Source organism: Erigeron canadensis, chromosome 1 (assembly GCF_010389155.1).
Source record: "Erigeron canadensis isolate Cc75 chromosome 1, C_canadensis_v1, whole genome shotgun sequence".
NCBI lineage: Eukaryota > Viridiplantae > Streptophyta > Magnoliopsida > Asterales > Asteraceae > Erigeron > Erigeron canadensis.
The window spans coordinates 22363235-22386186 of record NC_057761.1 but is presented as its reverse complement, the minus strand read 5'-3'; the positions used below and the strand labels follow the sequence as shown (position 1 = coordinate 22386186).

Here is a 22952-nt window from a genome sequence, read left to right as displayed (position 1 = left end):
AGTTTGAGATGTGGTGGGAAGGCTGTGGTAACCCTATATATAAGCATCAAGAACTCGTTAAAAGTAGAATCCTCCTAAATGTATATACATATCGCTTGGTTGGTTTGGATGGTTGATGGACTTGTGAGGAGATACACGTAAGCATACTTATTTATTTGTGCGGAGATACACGCAAGCATACTTATTTACTTGTGCGGAGATACAGGCAAGCATACTTATTTATTTGTGCGGAGATACACGCAAGCATACTTATTTATTTGTGCGGAGATACATGCAAGCATACTTATTTATTTGTGCGGAGATACACGCAAGCATACTTATTTATTTGTGCGGAGATACACGCAAGCATACTTATTTATTTGTGTGGAGATACACGACAACCTACTTACTTATTTACACGCAACTATATATATGTATGCGCTTTACACGCAACGGATACTTATTTATCGCTTTACACGCAACGTATACTTAATTATGTGTTTTACACGCAATGCAAACCCTTTACGTGACATGGTTGGCCCACATTGACATTTAACATGGCATATGCAAACCTATAATACGTGACTTGGAGATGTACACCACTTGTGCTCATCTATTACACGTAACTACCTTACTTCATATGACCTTATCGTGATTGACATTGTGACTATTGACAATGGTTCCTTACGAACCATTACTACGAACTCACCAACCTAGTGTTGACTTTGTTTAGTACACTTTTCAGGTAATCAAGTGATACCAAGATGTGATGGTTGATTGATGCATGTGCTAGAACTTGGGTTGGACTTACATGGATCCAAGATTCATTTGCCCCTTATTTTTGTATTATACATCATGTACTTGTTTGTTGATGCTGGATTCACCAAATCCCTTTTATTCATATAGTTCATGTTCTACGATAATTTCATGCTTACATTATATCTTTTCGGTAATATTCTGAGCCTAGCTCGGGGTGTTACATCTATGATTTTGTCTTGATAGCGTCGTGCTTGTTCAAGAAAGAGAGAGTCCCTTTGACGAAGGGAAAGACTACGAGGATAGATTAATAGATACTCAATGGCCTATGAGGAGGGCATCTTAGTTTTCTTTTTATCAAGTGACACCGTATATATTTGGAAACAATATAGTTATTACGGAGTAGTAACGATTAATCTTATTAGTTTACATGATTTTTTTAATCAAGTGACTCCATTTACATTTTGGGAGGTGATAAACTTAAATGACTATCTATCCACTATAGTTTGTCGCATCATACGGTTGTATCGTACAATAATAATATTCAGTAACTATTACGGATCGATCAAATTCCATGCAAGTTTATTAGTACCTGGCGTATTTTGGTCATAGCTATTACAATGTTGCTAGTTTCTATTGGCAAAATGTTTGGTCTGTAAGTGTTGCTAGATTAATAGCTATGCTATTGTGTCAAGAAACCCCATTAAAACTAATATTTTTGAAAGAAAAACTGAAGTATAACTTGTAGTTTTGATAAAACTTTAGCCTAGTCACAAGCACATAATCTTGGTTACGAACGCTCAGGGGAAAAAAAATTGGTCCCTACTTGCTAGAAGAACAATTTCAAAGCAAACCAAACGCACTACAACATCGGGAATAGCTGTTTTCAAAGTACACAAGATGAAACAAACGATTCATATTGATCACCTCAAGAGCAGATTTTCCACAAACGACCATACTAGAATCATATTCAAGTTTTGATAACTTTGTACAACCTTAGCCTGAAATGATTAGATAACGCTACAAAATTGCATATTGCCCCAAAAATTTCATCGTTAAATGGAATGTACATATCTAAGTTAATAACGAACGTGATCTATAACCAAGCACCCGCATATCAGGTTTAAGGTCTTCACTTGTATCCTGCAGTATAGCTGAACTTGACAAAAAAAATTTACGACTTCATCATTTCTTCCACATGTTGATAAAATCAGTTGCCAATGACTTCAAGTTCCCCCATAAAGATGGTTTCTCTCTCAACTGATCATCCTTTTGTTGCTCAGGCCTGTCCCTACATTCAAAAATTACAGTTTAATCAACTAGTGAAATTAATATAATACGAGGAGCTTGGAATAAAATATAGAGATGGCAAAGTTTGACCCATATATGGGCGGATTCAGGAAAAATTCGTACCTGAAATGGTTCAAACTTCAAACAGGTAAAAAAATGTAACAAGTTGATTGGAAAGAAGTCAAACAGTGTCTGAATTGTTATTATGATGCATAAAATCTCCTATACATCATTTTTATTCAAAAAATATATGCAGTGGATCATTATTGAAATAAACCAAATTCGTTAATCATATTTGACAAATAAACATTTGCATTTCTAAGAAGAGGCAAAATTGAGGGAGACACAAACATAATTTGAGCATTACCAAAGTATGCAAGTAACCAAACAATGCAACATAGTTTCAATTTCGCAACTAACAAATGAAGCCTGTTGTCTAGGTTACAAACTGCAATGTTTGCTAAAATAATTTGAAGTATGAGTATGCACTTCATATATTTGCAGCAAAGTAAAACTACAGTGTGTTTCATTGCATTTTTCCTTTCCAAGTACAAATTATATAGCATTGGACAAAATATGTTTTGGTTCATTCCAGACCTGACAATTTGACCCGCTACCCAACCAGCCCATTTTGCCACCTCTAAGTAGATAAGAACACCTATCAGCAGAACAAATACATTATCACAAATTCACATTTTAAGCATAATAGTTCTGGCAAAAGATAACCAAAGCAGCCTTACATGGATAATAAGGCTTGGAAACATGATAATCACACGAGCAAAAGGAACTAGACCTGGAACTTAGAGTTTTCTAACACGACAAATTCAAAGCATAGCGTCTGACTCTGATATGTTTTACATGTTGTGGAGCATGTTGCAGGATAATAAAAGCAGTCTGGGAGGAGCAGGGAGAAAAAATAACAGACATTTGCTATACACACTATTAAGAGGGGCATTTGTGAGATGTTCTAAAACTGAAGTTTGCTATCAAAAGGTGGGCATTTGTGAGATGTTCTAAAACTGAAGTTTGCTATCAAAAGGTATTCATCACCAATCAAAACCAATAATAAAAAAATAACTAGTAACAAAGCAGAAGTACTGGACACTCTGTGTATATAGATAAAAACGATTCTCCAAGTATGGGGCTGACTTGTGAAGATTAAAAATCTTAGCGGCAAAAACTCATGAGTTTTATAAAAGTTTGTTAACACTAACTGAAACAGGATTTCTGGCTTAGCGGCAAAAGAGTGTAGCAACATATTGTGCCCATGAATTAGTATGCCTGAAAGAGTAAAAGGTAAACAAACATATCATACTGCAACCTGTTTGACCAACCCGCCAACCTCTTTGACCTATGTCTTAATCAGATCATGTCTGGAAGTCTGGGTTAGTAGGACGTGGGGCAGGGTTAAATTTATTGACCTAAAACTTTTAGTGGGTCAGGTTAGGTGCTCTCATTTTTGTCAACCACATCACAAGATGTGGTGCAGAGCGTACCTTTGCCATGTTATGTATAATGTCTTATGCTTTTAACATGCTTTTGAACCATGAGAATTTTAAACCGTTCATCAATAAAAAACTTGCTTAACATATAAACTTTTGTGTTCGCATAAATAAAAAATTACCTATTGATGTTTCTTATCCCATCATGGTACAGTTCACCTTTTGACTGTATATCCTCAAAAACAATTTTTTCTTCCAAAAGAGATTCATCTATCAGTCTGTCTTCTGGCTTCTGCTCAACCTTCCCATGACACTGACCTTCTGTATCACAATCCTCCGTAGCAATGTTTATGATCCCATCAGGTTGCTTCCCTTCAACCTTTGACTGTGAATCCTCATGGACGGATTTATCTTCCAAGGGAGATTCCCCTTTTGGCTTCTGCTCCAGTTTCTCGTAACATTGAGCTACTGTGTGATGATTCTCAGTTGCAACTTTTCTTATTCCATTATGTTGGCTTTCAACTTTAGACTGTAAATCCTCAAAGACAAATTTTTCTTCCAAAAGAGATTCATCTATCAATTTGCCTTCTGGCTTCTGCTCAACCTTCCCATGACATCCTTTCATATCACTCTCTATGTCATAAGTATCATCCTACAAAGAAATGTGACTGTATAAATAGTGGTAGCAAAGGCATCAATAATTGATTGTAAATCACATGCGTGTAGCAAAATGGGCAGGTCATGTTACATACATAAACAGGTAACTTTGGTACAGATATGGTCAGGTTGGGTTGGTCAAGAACACCTTTTTTTGTCTCCTATTTCTTTTATGATAATTAGTGTCATATATGATCACAAAAGGTAACATTACTTTATTAATAATAATAATCTAGTTTTATTTGACAAATTTTGATTTAAGAGGTTTTAATTTTAAAACATCAAAAACACACCTAGACGATATTTTACCTGTTTGCCCCATTGAACCCCTTTCCTTTTACCTAATATTTTCAGTTATACTAATTTCATTTTTGTAGATAAGATATAGCCTGAATCGACACAAACACTAGTAAATGGATCAAAATTGTCACTTCTATAATTGTACTTGAGGTTGAACACTGGTAGAGTTGAAACACAGAAAATTTCTCGCATCTGCCATTCCCATGGATAATGATTAGAGATAACCATAAAGTACATTCTTCGCCAAAAAAATTGATTGTACTTATGAATAACTGAGAATATCACAAGTTAATATCTTAGATGCAGACACTTAATTTAAGCACTCTAAGTCCGTAACCATGAGCCAAAGTATTTGCGAAGTTAAAAAAATCATCTTTAGTTTCAAACTTGGTCTATTGTTGCTGATAATTGACATAAAGCAGATCTCAATTAAAACACAAATCACACATTATAAATTAATTTCAGTTGGTAGTTTTAGAAGTACTGAGACTCTCTGAGAGGTATATTTAAATATTTACCGAAGCAAAATGATTAACATTGCCACCTGAATATGTCATACACATTTATCAACAAGTCTCTAGAAGCTGTATTTCTCATTTAAGCACAACCTAATCGAACTTAAATGATCTTACATGTTTCCTAGTTGGGCATCAGTTGACTATCTGAAATATCTGGGCTCCCATCCAAAATTTATATGAAAGACATCATTAACACTAGAGTCTAGAGGCTGGAGTTTTGACCCATTTAATTGTGATGGAGTTGCATTGGCTTTTTATATCTAATGGGTCAACTTTGCTAGAAAAACTAATTAAAAGAGGAAAGGTGAAAGGGTCAAAAAGTCTACTTGAATGCAAACAGCCTCCTAATTCACTTTCTTCAAAGTCAATATATAATTGTAGTACTTCATTTTTATAATCATTAATATCATCTTGTTAAGTTGTAAAACTTATAAATACATAGACATAAATATTTGCACTCAAAACATGAGCAACCCTGTTTTCACCGTAAAGAAAAAAAATTGACCCGTTTCATCCGTAATAAACAAAATGACCTATTTCAACAAAAAAACCTATGATGACCTCATTACCCAACCTGCTCAGACCAGCTACCATACAGCCTCTAATCAATGCAAACGATGACCATCATATAATAGGGTAGAAATTTTAAAAAGATGCTTACTCTTCTAACAATGGTTCTTCCTGTGTCGGCGTTGATTGTTGATGGTTGAAGCACATCCTTCAATTCAATATTGTCAAAACTGCTGACCGCCCAAGGATCTTTACAATGCTGTTGGACGCTAGTGTTTGACACCTCTTGACTTTCAGATGATTCGATCGATAATTCCAAGTCTCTGGCATTCTCACCTTCAATCATTTTTTTCCAGTCCTTTGACTCCTTTCTATCACATTCAATCTCTAGAAGCACTTCCTTCACTTCATCAGGGGTAGTATCCTGGTACCCAAGGATCACAAGGAAAGTCATTGCTACAAATTACTTGATTTCCAGGATTCGATAGTAAGATATATAAAATAGCCTGAATCAATAGAAACGCTAGTAAATGGATCAAAAAATATAAAATAGCCTGCATCAATAGAAATACTAGTAAATGGATCAAAATAGCTACTTTCCTGGGTATGTAATACATAGTAATCAAGAAGTCTCTAGAAGCTGTATTTCCCATTTCAGTGCAACCTAATCAAACTTTCATGATCTTACATGTACCAAGTTCCATCCAAAACTGAAACTTTAAAAGCCAGTCATCATTTAGAGGCTGCAGTTTTGACCCATTTAATTGCAATAGGGTTGCTTTGACTTTTCCCTCTAATGGATCAAGTTTGCTAGAAGGAAAGTAACTAAAACAGGAAAGGGTCAAAAATAACAAAAAAATCTACTTAAATGCACACAACCTCTTCAATCATTTTCGTCAAACTTCAACTATATTATTGTAATACTATTTTTTTATAATCATAAATATCATAATATTTAGTTGTAAAACTTTTAAAGACATAGACATAGATATTTGCAGTCAACCTGAGCAACCCTGTTTCAACTGTAATAATTAAAATTGACCTGTTTCAACCGTAATAAAAAAAACCTCATTCGACCAGAAGGTACGTTAACCTCATTATCCAACCTGCCCGGACCGGCTACCATCAACCACCAATCAATGCAAATGATGACATTCGTTTAATATTGTAAAAATTTACAAAAGATGCTTACTCTTCTAAAATCGAGAGGGTCGACGTCGCTTGGTGGCGGATAGAGCACTTCCTTCCAATCCACATCGTCAAGAGTCCGAGGATCTTTACAAAGCCGTAGGAGACTATTTACTTGACTTTTTGATACCTCTTGACTTCCAGATGATACAGTCGATATTTCCATGCTTATGGTATTCTCACCTTCAGACTGTTTTTTATGATCCTTGATGAGTCCTTTCTCCACAGAAGCTGTTCTAGAATCATTTTCAATCTCCTGAAGCATCTTCTTGATGACATAGTAACTACCACCAACTTCTTTTCGTGCATATGTAGCGGAAGGAAATTTTCCGGTGTTCATTTCTCTGTACCTAGAAAACTCAAAAGTTCAAATTTCAAAAATGTCTGCAAAACCTAGCCATCATGTAGTTGCCATATGTGCAATTGTGCAAACGCGTCATTTAGCATGATAGAAACAGCAAGAAAGAAACTGAAAAAAGTGCATCATAGCCTTTTTAACCAGATTTGGACGGAAAAAACACACAACTCGCACCAGACTATTAACGCGGCCTGACCTTAACTGGGCCTTTGACTAATTTACAACCGCTAGGCTTGCCTAGGACAAGGTTCCATAATTTTGGGACCACAATTTAAGGGTCAGTTCCGGCCTTAGGCCAGGACAGTCACACGCTTTAAACATTTTAGAAAACTCTATCTTCTGATAATGCATATTGTAAGTCCATACAAAAAAAAAAAAAAAAAAAACTTGAAATTGAAATTTTATTAATACATACTATAAACTTGAAGCTTTTTTTGTATACAAAGATTACACATAGTAACAGTCAGGACCAATGGAGCATAGCCAACATAATGGCTTGGCAGTGTACATGAAAGGTGTATATTATCCCATCTTATCATAATCGGTTTCGTGATCACTTGTATGATCCAGGCATCCAGCTTAATTGAATTATAGAGCGACAAAAGTCTATATCGTAAGCATGAAATGTCAAAGAGTAGATATAGACATTGTTCAATAACTTTTCTTAGTATAATAAACAAAACATTATATACAAAATGCAACTAAACATTCTATAGAATGCATAACTAGTGATGCAAAAATGTGTGGATGAGAGTGAACCACGACTAGTGAATCCTGGGAATCAAATGAACCCCTGGTGAGGATCTTTTGACCAAAAGGAGTAGGTTATGCTTTTATGGAGTGATTAATATATCAACTGTGATGATGCAGATAATACAGCATGACAAGGCATTAACTACAGCAAGGAGACTGTCGATAAAACATTGAAGAGCATGTCACCAGCTGTTTGAAGAGTAGTTCTTTATTAATGGCACATAATGAAATTGATAAAAGTTTATTTAATTCTCAAAAGTTTATCTAATTCTCAGGATACGTTTTCCACACTGGTTTCTTGTTCATAAAAGAGAAATGGCCAACGTAGAAGATATATGGTAAACAAAAGAATACATACTTGTTGACAAAGGATTCGAGCATCGACTTCCGATCAGCAGTAGATACTTTTCTCCGGACTGGTCTCTCAGAAGTAAATGACGCAGCAGAAGAGCTTCCAGGCTGCTCAATATTTGAGCCGGAAATCAATTTTGAAATTTCAGTAGCAGCTGTCGTGTGTCCACATTCAATTATCAGTTTTTTTAAGAACGACACGAAATACATAATGTTTGTTCATATATAATATATAAAATGAAATACATCCAGTAGCAAGAATAAATTGCTATGAAGAGAAAAAGATAAGCGAAAAAATGCACAATCCGGATAACCATTATTAGTATAAAGGCCTAGTTAAAATGGAAAAAAAAAAAAAAAAAACACATTGACCAATAAATTACTAAAACAGTATGTATCAAGAAAGATACTAATACAAACAGCAGGTTTGACAATGCAGCAAACAGCTGAAAGGGTAAAAAAATTATGAACAATATAGAACAATAGATTATAAAAAGAAATATAGTGAAAGAGATGAGCTAGTGACTTGCGTAAAATGGTAATATGTTATAGTGGACTCCATTTTGGACGTCAAACTTTGCTTTGACCTACAAAGTGTTACGTAGTTCTACAAGTTTTAAAATTTTAACCAGTTTCAAGCCATATCGACTTTGTGTTTCATATTAACAAACTCAAAAATTCTATATCACAAGCATAACAGACATTGGCGGCCATGAAAACTGATATTTCTATTTTGATAACACAAAGAAATGGCAATTTCAACCCATTTAATAATAATTCTGTTGATTCAGGTTGTGTTTTACATTAAACAACTCAAATGGGCCGAATTGTTCTTTCCTTTTTGCTATCCGGGACAAACAGGCAGAAGGTCATTCAGAGTCTGTTTCTAACAGAAAATGATACATACACAACAAGTTAATGCTTAATACATCTGTTCATTGTGCATTGTGCAGTACTTGTACCCATTGTGTACGTCTAATATTTTCCGTGTTTATATCCACCTATTTCAAATAATCAAACGTATACAAAACCACAAAAATTGTTTTATCAAAATTCTATTATACCAATTTATATTTTAGTAAACACAAATCTAACACATTGACAAAGTTAAACCGCACAACTACTGTATGTTATAAAGCAAATTTACTTTTGATTTTCAACATTGAACTTAAAACTTCAATATTGATTTTAAGTTTCAACAATGTACACATTCTATTGCATGATGTACCATACATCATAGCCACATTACAAATAACTTTCACTACTCACCGCCGCCACCGCCACCACCACCAATCTCCGCCACCACTCATGCCGCCACCTCCATCACCGCCGGAGTGGGCGGGTACCGTTCTCGATTATCATAAAATTGTATTTGTTTCATGTTAACAAATAAAAACATACATACACGGCATCCTGATTTCCTCACAAGAGGTCCGGGGTTCAAAATACACACACACACATATATATATATATATCTGTGTGTGTGTGTATATATATATACTGTTACACACAGAAGATCTCTCCGGTTACCAGTTCTAAATATACACACAGATATATATATATATATATGAATAGTGATGGAGCAGAGCATGGGATCACAGATAATAAGGAGAAAATTTGTTGAAAATAAAAAAAGAGATGAGAATGAGAAGAAAACCTTGGGAGGAGGAGGAAAAAAAACGCGATTGAAAGCGTCGTAGAGATCTAACGATCGCCATCACAAAGAAGCTTTTGCCGCTTTGCGACACAGAAAGAGGAGGGCTCGCTGGGCTGTCTTAAGGTTTAAGGTTTATTAAATTTTGGGGTTTATGCGCCGGCTACGCTCATGGTATTGTTAAATTTTCATTTTTATATGAGTAAACGGCCAAAATCGTCCTTGTGGTTTACCCTAATAATCATGTTTCGTCTTTAATTATTTGAAATGATATTGACAGTCCTTTTAGAAGGATAAGGATCACATTTAGTACTTTATGAAAACGGACATTTTCTCCCATCCGTTAACTCCCTCACGTGTTTATCACGTGAGAATAGTATCGTCATTTCAGAAGATAAATGACCACTAATGATATTTTCTATCACTTTTTCTCTTCCTTCTTTCTCCCCCACCAAACACTCTTACCCCATCACCAAACACACACACACATACATTCTCCATATAAATCCATATATAAATCCAGTCATCTAATTCATTAATAATTGAAGTATTCAATCTTCCCTACTATCTATCCATATTCTTTATATACATAAATCAATTTAGGATGGAATAATGCAGCATGGCCCACTTACTTATTGTTGTGTTTTGGTTTTGTGCGGCTGCACCATTCACGTGGTTAGGAAGAAAAAAAAACTACATATGCTATAATTTTCAATGGATCTTGGCCGACACATATATTCTTGGGCGACACATAGTTATTAGCAACCAGATCTGAAACGAGAAAAAGAAAAAGAAGGAGAAGAATAAGAAAGACACGCTGGGAAAAAAAAAGACGACGGCGATGACAGTTTTCGGGCGACCACTCCCCCGTTACCTTCATGGCCTATTTCCAACGAAGTTTCCCGAGCTTCTATGAACCACCACCATTGTAGCCACCTTTGACCGGACAAGCACCACTCGCCAGAGATGCTATAAACCACAACCACCGTCATCGTCTGTTCCATTCTCTTTCTTCTTATCTGTTTTTAGATCGGAATGGTATGAGGGTTTAATAAGTTCTTTATCTGTTGGTTTTGATAAGTATATTCCATAACCATGTAGTTATTTGAACGAGTCTATCCAAAGCTTTTTTTTTATTTTTACACAAGCTATGCAACTTCACAAACTGAAGATAATTATATTGCTTGACCATGTAGCTATTTGCATTTTGCATAAGTCTATCTAAATTTCTATTAAAAAAATTGATGCAAGCAAGAATTATTGGTTGAGAAGGCTGCCAATGCTGAACATACTAGTGGCACATCGAATATAGATGTAGATAATTACATATAGATATCAGATTGTATTAGGAAGGGGTGGGAGTGGGAAATTGTGTATGTGTTTGGCGGTGGGTAGGGGTTTTTGGTACGAAAGAAAGGAGGAAGGAAGGAAGAGAAAAAGTGATAGAAAATATCATTAATGGTCTTTTATCTTTTGAAATGACGATACTACCCTCACATGAAATATACGAGTTTGTTTGTGTTAGTAAATTTTTTTCAATAGAAGCAAAACTAATACATATGTAGAAAAGCTTTAATGTACATATGTATGTGGTTAGGGGGATCAATAAGAAAGTTTCCATCATAGTTCGCTAATTTTGTAGGGGTGTTGGCATTCCATATTTCAACCCGTATCTCATATCTCACTTAAAAATGACCACCTTATGTCACATCATATTCACCAGTTTCATAACTCATTCTACATTTTATTTGTTACCCATTTCTCACCCGTACTTCACGCCACATCATACCAAAAAAAAAAAAAAAATCCTTACCACACCAGCTTTCATATGTTGCCAACACTCTAATTCAATGAGCAAATTAAGTGGCATGAACCCCGAAATGACATTGGACCCAGTCTAAGGAACACAAAGGACATTATAGTTTAACTATTTTGAAAGACCACAATAGAAGTGTGATTTCTTTTCGTAAATAAAAAAAAAAGAACTAGGGCTGTCTATCGGTATTCCCCAAGGACAAATCACTTTTCAGGCATAAATTATGTATTTTGCAGCAAAGGATCAAAAGGTTTTAAGTTAGTTCGAATATTTTACACCACAATGATCAATCTGGATCGATCTATTGTATGTTTTTTGTATTTGGATAGTCAACTTAAGGGTTTGTGGTTTGTGGCAACTAATAACACGGTTGTGTTGGATTAGACTGTAATTTTTCTTTTAAAACCATTTGAATATATACCACATGCCTTTCCCTACCCCTTAAACCTTAAACCTTCAGAAACATTACAACCGATTGAATTACCTCTTTGGATAATCATGCTAGGTGCTTACGTCATGTCGGTGGAGAAGTGATTCTATTACAAGCCTATGATTATTTGTGCAACATGACTTAGCCATATATGAGTGATTCAAATATACACCTTCCTGAGATATTTAGCTTGATAGATATTTTAGAAATGTGAGAATCATACACTATCATTGAGCGGTGCTAAGTCATGTATATTCGTGCTTGAGAATCATTCGGAGCGATTTAAACATCTCGATTTTCATAAATTAATTTAAACTACATAGAATTAGCAATAATTCTATATCTTTTGAAAAATCGAATGTGGGAAAAGTCAAGTCAAGGAAGTTTTCCATTTAAACAATAGTTTGCTTGAGGACAAGCAACGTTCAAGTGTGGGGAATTTGATAATGCTCAAATTATACATATTTAATTGAGCGTTTTTGTGCCATTTATTGTATAAATATTACCCATTTGAACACAAATTAGTGTATTTTAGTTATTTGTTAATTGCATAAGTGTTTTTTCAGGTTGCATTGGAAATTGATGGGAAAATGCACTAAAAAAGAGAATAAAAATGTTGTTGCATTGTTTTGGTCATAATTTATTCATTCGGACTCCTATCGAGACGATTCAACTTTCTACAGATTCAGAAGCTTATTATCTACAAGTTTCATGTTGATCACTTTCGATGAATTAGCCACCATGATCACGTTTTCAAAGTTTGAAGCACGAAGATAAAACATGAAAGTGACATTAATCACCTTGGCCCCATTCAGTTAATATTTGCAACATTGAATTGAAATATACATTTCAATAGACACGTTTCTGATACAATTTGGCACAGAGCTTCACTATTCACTACTGTAGACCCAGACCAAATGCCAGAGAATTCATTGCAAACATTTGACGACTTAGGCTATAAATAACACTTGTATGCAAACGTTCAAGGTGTGCTCGGGAGAAGGTTCTCCATACCATTTAGTTGTATCTTGGGCACAACAACAACTTCACCAAAAGTCATTGTTACTATAATTCATTAGTTGTAGTTTGTAAAATCAAGTTGGCTATGTTGAACTATTTTGTTATTCTCAAGTAACAGTTTAGTTCATTCGGTTAATAATTGTAAGAAGATTGTTCGTTGAAGTTACTTTTAGAAGTTAATAATAAATTTGGTTTTGATAAAAATTATTGTGCGAAAAGTCTCATCAATTTAGTTAAGATTCACGAAGATTTAGTTTTAGTTGTTGGAATTACTTTCAAATTAATTGGGTAGATCACAAAGGTTACGTGGAGAAGCCGTTGGGATCTCATTTTGAGTAGAAGTTAATTGTCCGTAATTTACCAATTCAAAGTTAGTATCTCATTTTAACTTATTAGTTTATCAATCGGATATTGACAGTCTGCGATCCTGAAACAAGGAAGAAAGAGCTCGGTATAGAGTTGGGTGAAGTGAACTTTCGGCATTTCGAAAAGGGAGATCTTCTATATGGTAAAAGGCTTGCAAAGAATCTCCTCATTCAGGTCTTGGGCGAAGGGTGCCACGGGAAGGCTCTGACTGTGAAACGGGGTCAAAAGCTAGTTCAAGTAGTTGATCCTCTTTCTCAATGAGTCTTTCATTGGAGGGTAACAATGCCTTGTTTAAAGCTTTTGAATGGCCTTCTGTTTTATGATCAAAAAGTAGTGTTTTCCTGTGTTTTTAGGCCATAAACTAGAGAGTTAGGTTAAAGGTAAGCCGGCTAAGAGAACTAGGAGCTTAGCTTTCTGGCGAGAAAGGGTGAGTGTTCAGTACGCTCTTTAGCCTTTAACAAGGGCTAAGCCGCTAGGAATGGCTTGCTGGCCTGTTGGGAGAGTGGAACGAAGTGATTCTCGTTAGATAAGCACAAACTGGGGGTTGAAAGCATTTTCTGGTTACAAAAATCAAACAAACTCTTTTCGATAAAAATAGTTAAAGGTTGTAATGACCTTAAGATTTATCTTTCGCTCCTCTTACACCTAAATTTACTTTTCAGTCAATTTAAAAGCTTTCAAAAGATCACTATTAGTTTGTTAAGCAACATGACAACTCGGTCACAAACCTCCCAATTTTACACTTTCTTTTTAGACTAGATTTAATATTGTTATAAACTACTAAACTAATTCCCTTGGACAATCCTGGACTTACTACTAGCTATACTACGCGTCGGGGTACACTGCCGGTTTGTGTAATATAATTATTAGTATATCATTGTTTTATAAATTCAAAACTTGGGTGACTTTTACGAGCAAAATGATTTAAATAAAATATGTACTAAAACACACGCATCAGTTGTTCAAAACCAACTAAACCACTTCATGAACAATTGAAAGAAGAAGACATTCCTGTAACACCCCACCGTTGGCGGAAACATGAGGTGTCATGAAAAGTACAGCACGACATGGAATTACATAGATACGGCTAAATGAAGTAGAATATAATAAATATATTCCCAAAAACATGAGTTCAAAGTCATAACAGTGCTAAAATAGCTTATTACAACCAAGTCCATAAAGAAATAATCCAAGGCATGTAGCCTTAAAGTCTAACAATAAATAAGGAGCGCTAATCTCCGAAGTCCAGTCTAGCATAGCAGTCTTTATCCCTGATTAGCTTGAGCACCTGAAAAGTATACTAAAATGTGTCAACACAAAGGTTGGTAAGTTCGTAGGTTTTATGTCAAAAGTCTAGTCAAAGAAATAAGTCTTTTGTCGATTCTTTTAAGTCTAAACAAGTAATAGTTCAATATATAACGAGCAGAGTTACGCCATAATAAGTCCAAATGCCTCAATGTCTCAAAGTCCGACCTTACAGTACCTGCCTTAGTCCAAAGTCTCAAGTCTCTACTCATACGATAAGTACGTCCAAAGCACAACAAACAAACACATAATCACACACATACAACAAGATCAAAGCACGTCAAATGGCACAAGTAACTCTATACGCACAGGCTCAATATTGAACATAAAACAGAAACCGACAAAATTGTTTGAAAATAAGTATACTTTCCACCCCAAAACTTGTAAAAAGAGGGGCTACGAAACTCACCTGAAAGCAGCACAAGTATAAATATCCTATATCAACGAACAGGAACACGAACTGTCAAAAACATTGAAACAAGCTCACTATCTGTCCAAAAGTTCTACATTGTCCACAAGTCACCCAGTAAGAACTTGGATTTAATTGTACTCGTACATGTCCTATACTAGTGTCTTAAGAAATGCCATTATGTCTCGTCAAATGTCATAATATATATTATATATATATATAACATAGTCTCTGGTCCTTATTAATTGTCCAAATGAAATTGTTCGTCTAATAAGGTCATGTTTTAATGTTTATATCCTGTCAAGTCTTCATATATAACGTCATAATTAACTATGTTAAGTCCGGAAGTCGTATAATTTATATAGTCTTTATAAGGTCCTTTTTAAAGTAAGTAACTTCAATTAACTTAAGTCTTGTATATACATATAAATAAGTCATTTTAAATTAATCCTTATATATATATATATATATATTTATATATGTGCCCGCGTTAACTTTGTATTAAGACAAATTGGTTTCGATTAATAATATGGCTCGAAATGACTAACACCAACCCTGATTTTTACTAACAAAGCCCCAATTTTGAGTTTGACCAAAAGGTCCTGATTTTGACTTTTAACCAGAAAAACCTAATTTTTGACCAAACAAGAAATCTTAATCAATTTTTACTTTTCAAGATCTAATCCAATTTTTTTTTAACAAAAACACTAATTAACAACAACCTTAAATTTTTATCAACCAAAATCTATCTAAACACCAAAAACAATTCAAATCGACTTCTAGACCCAAAAATATACATTTCAACCAATTTGACTCAGTTTGACCGAACCGTTGACCAAGTTTGACCAACCCAGACACATTTCCCGGCCGATTTGACCGACGTTGACCGGTGTTGACCGACGAATTCACGGTTTCCAAAGTTAGATCTACAAAATTTCAGGACCCAAAACATGATTATAATCTCGGATCTAAGGTAGTTCTACCCAAAAACAACCCGAAAACATATATATAGCTACGGTTTGAGCAATATTTGGATTCCAAAGATTTTCGGATCTAACTTCCCGGATTTGAAAAGATTTCGGTCCAAAGTTTTCAGATCCAAGAAGATTTCGGATCTTGAGGATCCCGGTTATACCTTTTCGGATCTACAAAGATTTCGGGTCTACTTTCCGGGCCTACACATACTTAACCGATATATATATATATATGATATACATATATGTATAAAAATCTCAGATTTGTAATGGTTTTTCGAATATATATAAATATATATATATATATATATATATATATACATATGTTTAACCGAAATACATATAATTTCAACCAAGAATTCGGATCTAAACATGTTCACACAACCAAAACCGCATATATATATATATATATATATGTATACATATATACAAAACTTTAGGATTTTCAAAAGAAGAAAAAGAAGATGACCCGATTTATATCCCTATATTATATAAATCTTACTTCAAAATTTGTTAGTTATTGCCTACGTGGCATGCTTAAAAATGCAAGAAAGCCCAAAAATCATTACAATATTGCTCCTTGGAAGGTCTACGGATTAGTTACTTTTATAAGTTCAAATTTTCGAAAACGGATTAGTTATGCTTTCAAGAAGTTCAAATTTTCAAAAATTTAAATGTGTAACCGTTCGTGTATTGCTTGTGGCGGTTACTTCCTTGCATGTCTATGTCTATATAAGGCCACTTCCATTCAGTTTTAAGACATTTCAAAACATAAACACATAACAGATCAATTTTAGCATGGCTTCGCTAAACCATGTTTCAATTAGAAATTTGCGTCCAAATAATAAGCCATGTACGATAACGGTTAGAATTTTGCGGCTATGGAAGCAACCTCTATATGGAGATATTAATAACATAGGTAGTATTGAGATGATCCTGATGGACGAACATGTAAATATTCATTGTTTGTGAATTTTTTTTTTTAATTAGATTACTTTTTAACATAACTTTCTTTCGAATTTATAACTAGCTTTTTAACATTCTAATGTATAAACATTTTCATTTTGACAGATTGATAAAGTGGTTGTTGTTGTTGCAACAATCGGTTTTATTCCAACCGACCAGTTATGTTATTCAATGGAATGTGTGAACTGTTCTCAAGAAGTTAAGTTGACTGATCTCTACATGGATGAAGTCGACATTATTGATGCTTTAAGGGACAACAAAATGTGGGTTTGTTGTTCATGTAACAAGGAAGGAGTTCTCATTAATCCTAGGTATATATTTATATTTCATATTAAAACTCTATAATCATTAAGTTGTGTGGTAAAATTGTATCTTTGTTTTTTTTTTTGGTAGGTTTAATGTGCAAGTTAGGATTGTAGATGCCACTGGTGCTATTGGAGTTAAAATGAATGATCAACAAATTTCAAATCTTATACAAAGAACAGCCTATCAAATTTGTGATGAAAATTATGAGGTATATTTGGTTTATTTTAGTGCTAAATAAGACTTTTCTATGCATTTTAAGTCATTAATTTTTTTTAAAATGGTCATTAGTTGTAATAGGAGTACATTTACTTCGCTACATGCATGCTTGGACTGGTGTTAAAGAAATTATTTAAGGTTATAGCGCATCTACGTGGGTCTATATATCAAAGTGGGGGAAAATTCATAATACCTATCACATCCAGGTAACCAACATAATCCTTCTTATATGCGCCTACTATGGGCAATCAATTTTATAATTTCTCTCCGGCGTGCAATGTACGCGTTTTAAGCCCTCGTGTATCATTAATCCCAAGATATATCTAGCATTCTTCTTCTTTAAATTAATCAACTCATAAGAATATTTTTATTATGTCCAACTGAGTTATATTTATTCATTAATACAATCTTAAGATAAGGTTTAAGAAAGATTATTTAGGGTTGTCCGTGCATCGCACGGGGTCTAAGCACTAGTATGTATATATATATAAGAAAAGGATTTCAGATCTTATAACTATATATCTATTCATGACCGAAATATATACATATTGATAAATATATACAAAAATTCGTGTATACATAGATGTGCAAGAACCGATTTTTAATGATGAAAAAACATGGATCCCATCAAAACTTACCAAGATCTATAAGAAAATGAAGAAAAAGATGAATAGTGACGGTGGTTCGTGGTGGATGGTGGTGGTTTGTGGCGGCTGAGAAAGGGAGAGAGAGGGGGGACGGCCAAGAAAGGAGAAGGAGAAGAGAAAGAGATGTGTGTGAAAAGTTTGATAGAAATGAAGTGTTAGGGTTAGGGTTTCTAGGTTTTGTTCTTTCCATCCCCTAGTTGACCGAATTTTGACCATCTTTGACTCTACTAAAACTCGATTGACCCGACCATTCTAGAAGACTCGTGACCCGTTAATCTATTTTGTCGTCATATTTAAACGTAACTTTTTAATAGCTTTCTAACGGATATAAACATGTCTATTTTTACTTATCAAATCTTTAATTGATTTAATTTTAAGTATTTTACTAAATTTGGCATTTCCACAAGACAACTAGTATTCCTCCTGTTCTCGAGTCCACATATAATTTTTCTAACGTCTAAACGCTCATAAAGCCCAAATCAAATAGAAATTCATTTATTCCGTGATAAAGTCTTACAAGACTAATTACGTACATAAACTAAACGAACTAAAATGACCGGAAAGTGTTTCGGGAAGTGCGCTCAGATGACGGTTGTCACAATTCCAGATGAAATCATAGAGGTTATCAAGAAAAACAACATAATTGACCCATCCCTCTTAACCTAGAAAAGGTTTCTCACCATTACTATATAAAAAAAAAGTATGGTAAACCCCTAAATGGCTTTTATTTCCACCCAAATTACCCATACTTAAGCACTTTTCAAATCAAACGATTAAATTCTCTGCCAGAAGAAACTATGGGCTTCTTATAGTACCTCACCGAAGACTTCTTCATAACTTTCGCCTTTAACTCTCAGAAGCTTGTAATCTACCTAGTTCAATGCAAATTGGGTGAATTTTCTAACAATGAACTAAATACCTATCGTATTCTCCAGTGGTTTCTTCCAATAAGTGAATGGATTTATGCATTGCAAAGATCCCCTAGAAAGTATTTTTAATCACTCTTCACAAGCCAAATTTGCATCAATCTACACAACTATGCAGCCCAGATGAGTTTATCCAAGGATGGATGGATATGAGTCCGGCAGACTCGTTTTACAGACAGAATCACCATGAATCATGGATAAAGACTCGCATGACGATGGCTGAAGCAAACAAATCGGATATTGCAGAAGGGACCCAGATATTGTGAACGGAACCAAGGATATCCAAAATCATCCACAAGTGAGTGAATGGAATCAATCTTATATTGATTATCGCAATACGCTTCCATTCTTCACCAAAGTCCATTATGTTATGATGTCATGCATGATGTAGTGGAACCTTTCCTTTACCTATAAAAGGAAGCCTCCCCCCTCATTTGTAAATCATCCAAGAAAAGAAATAAAAACTTCTTTCTATACTTCTCTCTCTACTTTCTTACTCTAACTAATTCTCTCTTGGTTCCTAAGAGCTTCTTCCAAGCCTTAGTATTTCATAGCTCCTTCCGAGTTACTAAGCGCTGCTTCCTAGCCTTAGTGTTTAATAGCTCCTTCCGAGCCACTAATTCCTGCTTCCCAGCGTTAGTGTTACTAAGTGCTCCTTTTGAGCCTTAGTGTTTAAGAGCTGCTTCCCAGCTCTGACCAAACTTACTTTCATACTATATTACCATTTTCATATTTGACCAGGCTGACTTCAAACAATCATAACTCGAGTTTTACTCAATATTTTTACGTGATTCCAGTGAGCTATTAAAGAAGACGCATATATCTACATTTTATATTTAGTGACCCTTATGTGAATTATCCCTCAAAAGTGACTTCTGCTCGTTTGAAAAAGATGTACAATTGTTGTTCTTACTAACAAAAACAGATTTGACCAGACTGACTTCAAACAAGCATAACCAGAGTTATACTCAATATTTTTACATAATTTGAGTGGCAAATTAAAAAAGACACATATATCTACATTTTATATTTAGTGACCAACATGTGAATTATCCCTCAAAAGTGACTTCTGCTTGTTTTAAAAAGAGGTAGAGTTGTTGTTCTTACTGTCTAAATAATAACAGAAATTTGGACACAAAACTTGTTAACACCACCAAACGTTATGTGTTTTGGATAGCTTTATGTTTAATCTTAACTAGCAAATATAAATCTAACTATTTTCCATCCAATATATATCTAAAATTTTAACATCTAATAAAAAACTAGTATTTAAACATCAATACAAAACTGTTATTTTCCATCCAATAGAAATGCATCATTTTATTAACCAATACAAATGTATCTATTTATCATCCAATAGAAATACATCATTCAACCATCCAATAGAAAACTATTCTTTTCCAACCAATATAAATGCAGTAGAAGGTAAAAAATCGTAATACAAAGAAAACAGAAAATGTTGGGTCAAACAATCAAAGTTGTCAAAAGGTCTAGAACATGGAATGTAATAAGATATGTGAGGAAATTTGGTCTTGGGATTGGTCATCAAATTTCTGCTCCAAGTCTAAGTCAACGGACAAGTGCACCACCACTAAATAGTCATCTTCAAAAAAATTATTTAATGACTTTTTGCCAGGTAATATTTTATTAGTGTGTAACATAACAATTAATAGTTTTAATATATATATATATATATATATATATATATATATATATATACGACTTTGAATGAGATAAAAACTCTTTTTCTTCTAAAAATATACTAGACAGATACTCGCGCGATGCGGCGGTATATTGGCGGTGGCGGTGATGGGTGGTGGAGATGGTGGTGTGTGGCGGTGGTGGCGGTAAAAAAGAAAAGAAAAATCGCATCAAGTCAATTCAAACCAGCATAAGTGCATAATCCATTAACCTGTTTGACCTCTACAAGAGTAATATATGTTTTGGCCTACTAGACAGTATCCATATTCCATGGTAATACGAGCCCATGTAACAAACCTAACACCTACCAGCAAACTATAATCAACGGCCGAACAGGAAGGCCCTAGAGGAGTCCCAAATCTCTAGCATGTTTCTGTGATGGAACAAATCCAAGTCAATATATTAATATAATTTAGAGCCAATACAATTGTAATTTTTTAAAGACAATACGATTATAGTATTTTAGAATCAATAGAAAGCTAGCTTTTTAGAACCAAAACAAAGTTAGCTTTTTAGAACCAACACAAAGCATTGAAGATATATATATATATATATATATATATAAAAGTAGTAGATGGCAATGTAAAGAAAAATTGAAATACAATACAATAGAAAGAAAATTAAGAAACAACAACAACAACGAAAATGTTTGGTTTAATCAAAAGAGCTAGACCAAATACTTTACATGTGATAATAAGAAATATGAAGAAACCTTGCTATTCGGTTTCAATGTTGCACCAATCCACCAAGAAGCTCAGCTGCATATTTTGAAAAAGGAAACTTACCCTCATTGCATTTTATTTATGTTAGTAGTAAAGTAAGTCAATTAGTATTAATATATTTAATACACGTGTTACCAATTAGTATAATATGTATATGAGATATTTATATTTTATTTTTATTATAAACGAGATATATTATTCGGGCGTTGCCCCGGGATACGTTACGTTTGTTTTATGCGAGCATTCTATGTTTAAGATCTTCATACATAGTTGTAGTTATGAGGTTAATCGAAACTTAAAAAAAAACACACCTAAACAATGCTATAAGTTGACAAAGTCTATAATAAATAATTATTAACTACATAAAATGATTAGCCCAACTGGACATTTAATGTCCCTTATGTCTTTCAGCCAAATGTTGGTCATGGGTTCGAAACCTTTGAAATGCATATTGGAAACCCTTGCCAATAAGGTGGGTAATGAGGATTTTCTTTAGCATTTAGTTGGTTTCCTCCAGTATGGTGGTGTGACTTTCACCGTCAGCCATGTCCTCGGATTGACTTTGCTGGTGACGTGGTTGATCTCTACCGGACGATGAAGAGATAATGCCATTAAGTCCAATCACCACTGCTGTTAAAAAATGACATACATATCGTTTAAGACTACATTTATTATTTGAATGAAATATAATTCTTTTATAAATTATTATATTTTGAAAATATATTAAGGAGAAAATAAATGTTATTGTTCAAAACTAATTTGCAAAACAATTAGAAAAAATGGGGATTTATTGTGAATTAATAAAATGTTTTTTTAAAAAGAGAAAAATTTGTATGAATGAAAAAGGGAAACAAGAAATCGAGCCCGCATCACTCATGTAATAGGCAACAACGTCTTTTAGCCAAATGTTGGTCATGGGTTCGAAACCTTTGAAATGCATATTGGAAGTCCTTGCCAATAAGGTAGGTATGAGGGTTTTCTTTAGCATTTAGTTGGTTTCCTCCAGTATGGTAGTGAGACTTTCACCGTCAGTCATGTCCTCGGATTGACTTTGCTGGTGACGTGGTCGATATCTACCGGACGATGAAGAGATAATGCCATTAAGTCCAATCACCACTGCTGTTAAAAAAATGACATACATATCGTGTAAGACTACATTTATTACTTGAATGAAATATAAATCTTTTATAAATTATTATATTTTGAAAATATATTAAGGAGAAAATAAATGTTATTGTTCAAAACTAATTTGCAAAACAATTAGGAAAAATAGGGATTTATTGTGAATTAATAAAATATTTTTTAAAAAGAGAAAATTTTGTATGAATGGAAAAGAGGAAACAAGAAATCGAGCCCGCATCACTCATGTAATAGGCAACAACTATTACCATC

General features: G+C 34.1%; 1 protein-coding gene across 1 annotated transcript; it reads right to left on the bottom strand.

Annotated features, from left to right (window-relative positions):
- Positions 1-1636: 1636 nt before the first annotated feature.
- On the bottom strand, positions 1637-9922 carry LOC122584954. Its single transcript, XM_043757045.1, has 6 exons — positions 9760-9922; positions 8110-8257; positions 6645-6990; positions 5604-5876; positions 3650-4119; positions 1637-2026 (listed from the first exon to the last, which is right to left on the bottom strand). Exons 1-6 carry the CDS (start codon positions 9818-9820, stop codon positions 1921-1923), a joined length of 1404 nt encoding a protein of 467 aa, XP_043612980.1. The 5' UTR covers positions 9821-9922; the 3' UTR covers positions 1637-1920.
- Positions 9923-22952: the final 13030 nt, after the last annotated feature.